The 11,221-nt window shown below is 44.3% G+C and overlaps 1 protein-coding gene across 2 annotated transcripts in view; it reads right to left on the reverse strand.

The window, feature by feature from the left end:
* Positions 1–10,968, reverse strand: part of mxi1 (max interactor 1, dimerization protein) — a 23,023-nt gene extending 12,055 nt beyond the window's left edge. The window contains exons 1-3 of one of the 2 annotated variants that reach the window (XM_083693901.1): positions 10,672–10,968; positions 8,129–8,243; positions 4,983–5,012 (exon numbers count right to left, since the gene is read on the reverse strand). In XM_083693901.1, coding sequence (XP_083550027.1) covers positions 4,983–5,012; positions 8,129–8,243; positions 10,672–10,897 — 371 coding nt within the window. In that variant the 5' untranslated portion in view covers positions 10,898–10,968. Of the gene's footprint in view, positions 1–4,982; positions 5,013–8,128; positions 8,244–8,549; positions 9,014–10,671 lie in introns of those variants that run through there. The other variant, XM_083693902.1, reaches the window with a different exon arrangement.
* Between the last annotated feature and the right edge of the window lie 253 nt (positions 10,969–11,221).

Here is an 11,221-nt window from a genome sequence, read left to right on the forward strand (position 1 = left end):
ACACACACACACACACACACACACACACACACACACACACACACACACACACACACACACACACGTCTCATCCTAAATGCACAGTCCCTTCCCTCAACTCATCGTCACATTCGCTTGGCTAAGCTACGTAGCAACAAAAGGGCAGAGTCCTCCTGCAGGCTACAGGCTGAAGCTGTGTCCCCGCCGTGTCCCGGCACAGTTCTAATGAGATTCTCCCCTCCCACGCGACGAGGGAAGAGGAAGGACGTGAGGTAGTTGGAGAACAGCGCTGCGATTGGACGGGGCTCTGCAGACCTCGAGAGGTGCAGCGATTGGTCAAACCGGAGCGTTGTTTTCCCTTCCTCTTGGTAGTACAGCTAAATATAGCCACAGACAGATTTAATTGAGGCGGTCCTGTTTCAACAAGCATTTGTCTTCTTTTTATTTCCTTTTAGGTATGATTCGGTTAGCCGGACCGCTAACCGACGTTGCTCCCTCTCTCTCTCTCTCTCGGAAAGGGAAGGATACGGCGCATTGCATTCCGTCTTGGAAAGCTGTGTAATAAGCATGCAGCTTGGGATGTGGGTTTGTCAACAAGCATGACCCACTATCGTTAATGGGGAGGTTGCAACTACCGCTTAGGGGTTTTTACTGAAGTGGTAAAGGCAGGGAGATGTTGACTGAAAGCACCGTCCGTTTCAATTACCGCTAATTTGGAGACATTTTTACAGCCAAGGAAAACAAAGCCGTAAAACCTTTCAATTACAACACTCTCCCCGTTCTATTTCTGTCTCTCCACATAAAACAGTCGCTACAAAAGTCACTGCACGGAGCTACACTGGCAGATAAAACCCCTATCCTGCATGCCAGATACACGGTATCCAATCGGGGAAAAGTCGGCCATCTTTAACTTCATATTTCTAATAGACAAGGTTATGAGAAATAATCCAATAGGACTTTTAAATACTGGGCTTAGTGTTTCCATGATATGCAATGCATTCTCAGACTGTTTCCAAAAAATACTCTGATTGAATAATGACAGTTTTCTCAAAATCATTGTTAAAATCAACCTTGAATAAGAGTAAGTAGGAAGTTTTTTTCCCTCTGCTCAGCACTCCGTGTCCCTGCAGAGTGTCCTACCATGGAATGCTACGTCGGTAAAACTTGCTGAATAAGGGCACAACAAGAAGGTGTAAAGTGAACAAAAAGGTCAAAGGTCAGAGCAGTAAGGACGAGTGACCGGCCGGCCGACCTGTTTAAGAGTGATCAGTGTGACACTGACACCTAATCCCCCGCCCGGAGGCGGAGGGTGGTGTGTTCACTAAGCCAGTGTACTTTTACAGAACACTGCTGAAATGTAGGACAGGGAGGATTGTTGCTGCATAATGGGGATGACCTAGGACTCCAGAGTCTCCTTCACACAGACTCATACCTGCAGGGGGGGGGGGGGGGGTTAGGGTTAGGGTTGGGGGGGGGGGGGGATTAGGGTGTGTTTAACATGTGTACATCTGTGTACAAATATGGGTGTGTGTGTGTGAGTGTGTGAGAGTGTTTGTCTGTGTGTACTGTAGGACTACAGTATGTACACGTCCAAGACCCAGGGCCTTCATGAGACGGCCGTTCCCTTTTACGTCTCTATTGGCCTTGAGCCTGTTAGCGGTTCCGCCCTGTCCTCTGGCGCCGGCCGACCGTGGCCAGATCGGCTGAGCTACACCGCCAGGCTAGGCTAACCGCTAACCCCTACCGGCCGGTGCCGGAACGTGCCGCGCAGCACGTGTGCGCTTTGCTGTGCTGTGCTCACCAGACCAAAGATCAAGTCCCCTAAGCTGCTTTTCTGAGCGAAGAAAAGCTTACAGGGCGTCACGTTGGACAAAACAAATGGTTCCAGTTTGGGCCTGCGGCAGGGCCTAGCAGTATGGTGGGCAACAGGGAGGGTGGAGCCCCCACACACACACACACACACACACACACACACACACACAGCTGCATGCATGATCACTCAAATCTGGGACCTGAGGAAATTATACCAGATTAAAGTTCAAAAGGAAACGTGCTTGGAAAATGACAAAAATAGTGTATTGTATTGTCTCTGGCCCCACTAAAACAGGCCTAACTCAATTGAATTGCATTTGGAGAAGAAGTGGGCAATATCTATAACTTAATAGGTATCAAAAGCTTCTCTAACACACAATTATGCAGGCGTCTTTCTCTGCTACCTCTGTGTTTCAAATGACTGCCTTAAAATGTCCACAACATCACAGCCACAGCTTACGTAACACGTGGCATTACAGACGAAAAGACAAAAACAGAAACACCCACGCCATTCCAAAAGTCGCCGGCCAATGAGCCGCGACCATCTTCATTTGACTGCCCAGCCAAAACAAATACCAGGGAGCACGGTGGGTGCTTTCAGTGTGCCACTCCAAGGGCAACCATACAGATTGTCACGCCGTGGGTGAAAGAGAAGTGTTGATGTACCCCAGACCAGACAGCCCACGCTGAAAGGTGTTTAAGAGAGACTCTGTTTGCACAATCCCATAAAAAAAGTCCTAAAAAGAATTGAGTGGAAAAAAAACCTAATATAATTTCCCATTTCCGCCGAAAGGCACCGGCAGCAATGTAATTTGCTGTCTTGATCATCGGCCGTGCTCAGATAAAACAATATTAAAGCTAATAGGGGAGGGGGCTGTGAGTGATGGCACCACTTTATTACGGCGAGTAAAAGCCTGCTCTATTGATTCGCCATAAACAGAGACATCATAAAGAACGTACCAGTCCCAAACACAACAGCTTCACTCCTGCCCGGGTCGTTCTTTAAACCAGCGGCAGCATGCGGCCTTCAGCTCGACACCCAGTACACCCAAGTAGCGAACGCCTTCAACAAACCGGTACTCATTTGTGCGGTATCATCTGGTAACCGACATGTGATCAACCAAACAGGTCTATAGGTGGGGAGAGGATCAAACGAGAGGCACTGTGGCGTTATCAGGTGTGGCCGCCTGCGACAATACGTGTGCATCTGAAATGTGGTTTCGGGGGTGGGGGTGGGGGGGGGACTCTTCTCTTTCATCTCCTTCCTGTCGTCTCTGCCACATTGTCTCTGCTTATCATCAGGGGCCTGTGGTCGCCGCGGAAACGAGGCATCACAGCCACAGAGAGATCCGAGGGGCTGATAAGCAGCGAAACAAACCTCCGACTTGACTCTCACCGAGAGGCCCGACCTACAGGAAGGGAACTAGACAGACTGGAACTAGGGCTGTGCTGTTCTGTGCTGTTCTGTTCTGTTCTGTTCTGTTCTGTTCTGTTCTGTTCTGTTCCAGAGAGAGTCAGAGGGCAGAGTTTGGACACTTGTACTGCACTATAGGCTTTGTATGATAGTATGGCTCAGCACAGTTACAGCAAATTGGATTAACCGCGTGCAAGAAATAGGATTAGAAATGATTCAGACATTGAAGGAGAAATCTTAAACGATGGATTAGAGCCTACAGTTTCTTATTTCATTTGTTTCACTCTTTTGTAATGTAATATTGATTACAATCTGAAGCATGAACCTGAAGCCTGCCCAGCAACACCGCTGTGAGCGTGGTGGCGGTTGCAAAAAAAAACCCTCAATGGGAACAAACAAGTGTGCTCTCTGCGACGGCGGTTTGTGTTCTGCACGCCATTTTCCAGTCACATTTAGCAGCAACGACTATGCCACGTCTCCTCCACCACCACCACCAGCAGCACTGCAGTCCACCTCATCAGCGCCCCGTCCCACACGTTAGCACTAGCATTAGCAATGACGCGGCTAAACCAATGCAGGCGCCGGTATCTGCGAGGACCAGTTGGCGTGGCAGGGTGGCACGGCATGTTGAACACACCAATTAACTAATTGGTGTGTGTGTGTCCCCCCTCCTTCCCCCAAATCGTCCCTGTCATTTCAAAAAGGTGATGTGTCAACAAAAATAAAAAGGGGTTGATGTGTAATTACGGTAAATGGATTAAAAGCTTTTGCGGTGCACAGAGACACTCAGTGAGATACATAACAAAACGGAACACTTGAGTTATTTATTTATTTCTTAAAAAAAATCATCAACCCTGATCGTCGAGCCATTCTTATTTACGCTTCGGAAGTGAAGTGAACCCTTTTAGCTTCTTCTCTAGCTGCTGACAAAGCCTAAACACCAGCTAGCTCCCATGTGGGTGGCTTACTCAAAATCTGATAAGGGCTTCCAAGTAACCGTCACTGTTTTCGGAAAAAAGCAGACCATAATGCCTGTTTATCTCACTGACCTCCAATGCCTTAAATTCTTTTGTGAATTAGGCCTACAGCCAAGTTATTCCTTTCAAGAAAATGCCCCCCCCCCCCCCCCCAAAAGGTACTCGGGTCACATTCTCCAAATATTCTTAGTAGTTTCTATATTGTATGTCATAGTAGAATGACATAAGTAAGGCATTTTAAAATGGCTATTTGTTCAGGTGTACACATTATGATGTCATTGAAGATGTACAGAACAAAAACCATTGCATAACATGCACTCAAAAAGATAGATTAACTTTTGTATCTAGTTTCTCCCCAGTCTACATGCACCCTACCCCAACCTGGACCCTACCCCGACTCAAAGCCCTTAGCAACGACATCATTGCGTAACACCACGTAGAGTGGTGACTCAGGAGGGAGGGGGAGAGAGGGAGAGAGAGAGAGAGAGAGAGAGAGAGAGAGAGAGAGAGACACACAGAGAGAGAGAGAGAGAGAGAGAGAGAGAGAGAGAGAGGCCCTTAGCTTAGCAGAACTAGGTCAACCTTTACATTTGGTTTTAATAACCTGTTGCTGAGAAAAAGTTGAAAAAAAAGAAGAAAAAAAAAACCTCAAACTGGCAGGTTCAGAGACTTGTTTAGTCATAAGTAGGCTCAGAGTTTAGCAAGTTTGTTTGTCTGTCTGTCTTTCCTGGGGAGGGGAGGGGGGGGGGGTAAAAGATGGTTTAGAAATGAAACATGTTAAATGTTAAAGACCAACTTACCTATTCTTCTCCAACTCATTATGTGTGGACCTGCAGAAAGAAAAGAAGAGCATGAATTAACTAAACAGATTTCAGACGTGAAACTTGCGGCGCTGGAATTGAGAAAATAAATAGAATCGAAAATACACAGTATATCTACACATTGGTATGCTCCCAACAAGTACACTGGAACAGAGCATAACATTGACTGTGACGCACCTATAATCTGTTTAGTATTTATATGATTAGAGTAATTAAACACAAGACAAACAAGGCCTGATGGTGGCATACTGCACTCGCTTTGACTCGTTAGAAGAGATTTATTTATTAATCCCAAGTAGTTCCCAAGAGTTCCACACATGCACAAACCTATATGCACCATGCCGCACGCACACATGTTTTTTTAAACAGAAAAACATGTTCTACACACGTTTCTCATCATGAAATATTTTTAGCAATAGAGAATCGCAATACAGTGAGTATCTGAATATGTATTGAATTGCAGCCTATTTATAGTGATAACATTGTACTGTGAGATCCCATGCGATTCCCAGCCTTTGTGTGTGTGTGCGTGTGTGTGTGTGTGTGTGTGTGTGTGTGTGTGTGTGTGTTGCGAGTGCTGTGCGTGCGTGCACGCACTTGGCCGTGCACGTGGGCAGGACTCAGTGGCGTGTTAATAATGTGAAGTGAATCAGCTGGTCCCCTAAGAGCTTCTTTGTGTGGTAACATGCTGAAGGGAACCAGGCTCTCCTGATAGTTCAATGGCCAGGCTTCTACACAAACTCCACAGCCCGGTGCCGCAGGGGGGGACCCACACTCACAGGAGTCATAGGAGCACTTCTCTTTATTGACGAGGGAGGGGGGGTGGGGGAGGAGGGGGATAGACTATCAATACCGTGGCACGTTTTTTTGACATCCTGCATGCTGACCTGATAGCCTGTTGTGTTGCCAACACAGAGGACGTGTCCGGGAGGGAAGAAGGGAAAGGGAAAAAGAAAGAAGGAGGAAAGATGGCACCGTTCTTGTTTTTCACAGCTCCAACTGTCATGTTGCAAGGGATTGTGGGAGTTGGCGCGTCTTCAGAAAGGGATGCTAAAGCTTTTATTAATGTTTAATTATGTATGTCAATAAAAATGCCATATGTCTCCATTAGAATACATGACTGCTCTTGTACTTGTGCATGCAAGACTGGCCATCAAACGAACTGTGAAAGTAAATCTGATTTAACAGGGTCTCAGGAGCAGAGAACGAGCCCTGTTATCACTGCCAAGCATGCCCTTAACATGTAGCCTATTTCCTGAAAAATGTTAAGCCTAAATAATTCAAAAAAAAGCTTCGACCCAGACGTTCTGCAACCCTTCGCAATCAACAGCCTAGCCTATCTGCGCTGACGTGTTGCCACAAATTAATCTTGATGAATCTAACCCCCTCTTTATCTTTCTGCCACGCAGCCACCATCCCCCCTCTCCAGAGAGACCACCATTAGTATGAATCAGTGACGTCCCCAGGCCCACCCAGGCCCACCCAGGCCCCAGCCCCCAACCACAAGCCTATGGTGGAGCAAACAAACCACATGTCTTTACAAGGCCCCGGAGCTCCATTGAATGACGGATCAATCAAGGTTGGTTAGCATATATATATATATATATATATCCCCCATACGATTTATATTGTAAACACACTACACGCCAAAACAGATAGATTGGTCCGCAGTTCAAAGCCGATAACTTGAATAAGGGAACCCTGTGCCACACCCACACACACGGTCAATGAGATAAACACAACCTTGCTGTATAAGAGGACAGAGAGGACAGGGCGAGATAAGCCCATCACCTAGCCTAAGCCCCATCATGCTACAACAAGGTGGCCTTTACCTGGCGCGGCCTTGATCATTATCATTGCCATGATGCAGCTATATGACTGATATGTCTGTTCCTGTTCTCACATTAAGATTACCAAAGGCTCAGGGTTCGGCTTGAAGCACGGTTGTCATGCTAAGATTAATATAAGCTGGAGAAAATAGAGGGGACAATAATATGCCGATGGGTCTTTTGGAGGATAAGACCCTCATCTAGGCTATGGCTTAGCCTTAAATGGGTTTTATTTCTCTGAAATAGCATCATGTGCAACTGAACAAAAACATGAGACAATCTCATGGGCTCTTTGAAATTATCTAATTCCCAAACACAGTCTATTGAGGAACATGTTAACAAGCATTAGAGCAGGCTGCCTATGGTGAAGATAATCATACAAATAAGATTAGGCTGCAGATAATGAAGAATTCTCTCTTTTATGTAAACATAAAGATCAACGACATTGAAAAACAAGTGCAAAATTGCAACATATCTAGTTCAGAAACACAGCTGATTCATAAACCAGTAAGTAGACAGTGTTTTTAAAAGGCTCCACGTATTCACCTTGCTCCCCGGGAAACAACACCAGCCATAAATAGGAGCTTTTTTCTCCCCCTAAGGGTTTGCGGCTAAACTCACTCCTTATAAAAGGGGAAGGACAAGTAAAAGAAATGTCTGACAACATGCAACACGTCCGTGCAGAAAATTGTTTCAGATCTGTTTCAGCGTTTCACATGATATGACAATCTTTTCCCAGTGCGTTTGACGTGCACAAAATGACTAAAACACCGTCGTGTTCGTCCGGTTTCCAGATGTAACTTTCACCTAGTCCCTAACCTCCGCACTGCAGTCAGTTTGACAATCAGCTGATGAAAGCTAGCTCGACCAGTGAGTGCCCAGCAAAGCGAAGAGAGCCTAACGTTCACAGTCTAACGTTTTTTTTTTTCTTCCTTCACGTGTATCTTTATGGTTCGACAATTATTCAATACATGTCGTCGTCAAACATTCACTTAAAAAACCTTCCATTCATGCAGCCCCCCTGAGAGAAAGTAGGTTAAGACACTCCTGGTGTTATGACAACCACATCTAGGCTTCTGTGGAGGGTTTCTTGTTTACCACACGTTACAATGTTGCACCGACGGTGTGATCTCACGTACAGCAAAAACCGTTGCCATTCAGATTCATTCAAATGAATGGGCAGTTCATTCGTTTCACATGATTTTTAAAAGCAATCAGCAATCATTTGCCAAGTAAATGAAACATTGCATGTAGGTTTATCGTTAAAAAAAAAAAAGGTGAAGGTTTTTCCCCTACCTGTTGTGGTTATTGTTGTTGTTGAACTTCTTATTTCGGAATTTCCTTTGCCTCAAGCTCTGGTAGTTTGTGTTCTCGATTGACGGAAACGTCGATGCATATCCGTGTTCACATTCTGTTCAAAGAAATTCGTGGTTAGAGCGAATGTGACATGACATTCCCACCATATGCAACGTAGGCAAAGAATAGAAATTCACAGTGTTGGAGCTTAATCATCGGAATAAATTGAGAAACTCTCCTATGCCAGCCAACAGCAATTCTAGTTGATTTTTTCAGTAATGTTGCTTGAACACAACACTATCCCTCAACATATAAACACATTTTCAAGTTGTCAAACATGACAAGCAAATGTATCAACTCTGAAGAAGATGAACATATATAAATAATCAACTAATCCAAACAGACACTATTCTTAGCATACCTCTCTCCCTCCTTTCTAGATATTCCGCAGCTTCCAACAACCTCTGGATGTTTATCAACTGCACCGCCGTCATTCTGCTATGGAGCTAGCGAACGTTAGCTAGATGTTTCTACTTTGATACAATCTCAAAGGACAGGTATTGCTGTTAGGGATCCAAGATAGGAATAGGCTTATTGTTTCTCGTTGAGAATAACAAAAAGATACTTCAGATATTTCTTATTTGACAATTTCTTTGCTGGCTCTGGATCAGCCAATGTCGAAAACAATATTACCAGTGGGTTTCAAGCTAGCTGCAGCCAATTCTGACAGGTTTAGCCGTTAAAAAAAAAAAAAATCTTAAAACCAGTGTAGCAAAGTATTAAAAGTATCTAGGAATCACAATTACAAATCGTACAAAATGGATATAAACAATATAAAAAAAAATCCCCCGAAAGCTCAGAGCCTGCAAACTCCCTGCTGCTGCTTATTTTCACTCCTCCCCCAGTTTGTTTACCTAGCTGCACAGCTGAGGGGTGGGGACCAAGCTGGAGTTGGAGGCAGGTCTTGACGCAACGCTTTCTGGGATATCGAGTCCTTAATTCATTGATTAATTTGACGAAAAGATGTACAGTAGATAGCAGCATGCATTACAGCACCGATAAGGGGGAATTATGCTTATGCTCTAATCAACGATTTTGATTTCCAATGTGTTATTTAAAGCATAATACAGAAATCGAAGGGGAAAAAAATCAACACATATGCCAAATGTTACTCACTTTTGCAATTATCTTCTGTAGGCCTTAGTTCTAATCTTTACGGTTCTATTTCAAATACAGTTATATGTCTAGGTCATTATTGTAAATGTAATTGATATCAATGATATTTCGATAATATGGACTGTATTAATTAGAATGGCAAAAGCTAGAAAATAAATGTCAGACAAAGTCTGTGTTATTGCAAGATAAGAGTTTGACGCAGGTGTAATGGTCTGTGTTCACAATTATCATATATTTGTCACGTTCAGCTTTCTCTTTAATAATCTCACAAAACCTCCATGTCCCATGAATCAACTGTACATTGGGGGTGTGCCGGTCGGCCGAAGCCAGGCCCAGCAACAAATGACGTCATTGCAAAGACGCCGCTTGATTGGTGATAGATTCTGACAGGCATAAGCAGCGAACTAGCATTTGACCAATCACAAAGGCAATTCGCGCCATGTGGAAACCATGTAAATACACCCCAAATACCAGGAAGCAAACAATCGACAGAGGAAAAAAAAAAAAAAGAAGAGTCGTACTGTAAAGTGTTGCCAGATCTCTGCGTCTGTGTTGTTAAACAAACAAATGGCTAAAAGTTACACATTGTTACAGATGTAACTTTTAGATTTAGTTAGCCTATCCAACACTTCACAATAACCCGAGTGCTTAGGCTTTGACGCAGAAAAAAAGGTGTTATGAACTCTTGAATTGATATATGTTGTGTCATACCACTATATTTTCGGACAAAATCTAGCCTATAATTCTTCAACAACAAAAAGGTCGACTTAGTTCATTGAACAGGGACTGCGTGGAACTATAATGAACTAGAGGGACTAATGGTAGCGGTCATATTCTTAGATATCTTGTACACGCATCTTTCGACAATGCTGTTTTCCTCTTTTCTACGAGCTGTTTACCGGGGAGTCTGCAGGGGCACTATGACATCATCCTAAACTGAGTTGGAGGGCGCTGCGATGGTCAGATTGATCTAATTTCGAAGAGGTCGCCAACAAAATGCACACTCACACCTAAAACCGTTAATTACCATGTCAATCACCGGCGAGAAAAAAAATTATAATATTTAGCATAGTTAAATAGCAACTTGTACGATGTTGATACTGAGCAGGTGCAACGGAAAGGATGCCTAGGCCTATTTCTTTCAGGGGAAAATCATGCAAAAATTATAATCCAGCAACCGATGCCAATATTATATCCTCCCCAATAACGATTCATAGTGCAGCCCCATCAATGCGCATTCAGAGCAGTGAACATAATAGGCAGTGATAGTTGAATGAACTCAGCCCTTTGTTGTCTGAGTCTGTTGACAATGAAACTCTTGTTTTCTAACTTTAATGCATAAACGTTTATATACAAACAAAACTTACTTCCATCCTTCTTTTCGGCGCTCTCAATAAAACTCGCAGCTTCCAGCAAAACTTGCACATTTTTCAGGAAAGTATTGATCTGATCCATCGGGGAGTCTGTTGAGTTGAAGACGTCATTGAAAGAGCAACTAGACATCTCAAAATCCTGCTGATCCATGGACGTTTCGGAATCAAAAAACACATCTTCGGTTTTCATCTCTCTCCTTTGCCTCTCACTTCTGGCCATTTTCGTTTACTTGGTGGCTTCGCTGGCTACTTTTCTAGAAGAAAATGAACAGCGAGTTGCTCTCGGCAAGCCTGCTTCTGGTAGATGGATTTTATGAATGCGGGATGTAATGTATGGAGCGGTGGCCAATGTCTAAGGATTGTGGTGCATGGGGAAAATGAACCACACGGAAGCCCGCTGTCTGCGGGACGCCGCATGGTCCTTGTGCCCGCACGGTGACTCACTCCCTTTGGCCCAGAATCAACAGATATAGCCTATCAATCCAATACATCTCCTCTGTTTGCAACAGGAAGAAACAGATTTGAGTTAGCAGATATGTGGATA

Source organism: Argentina silus (assembly GCF_951799395.1).
Source record: "Argentina silus genome assembly, chromosome: 22".
Classification (NCBI taxonomy): domain Eukaryota; kingdom Metazoa; phylum Chordata; class Actinopteri; order Argentiniformes; family Argentinidae; genus Argentina; species Argentina silus.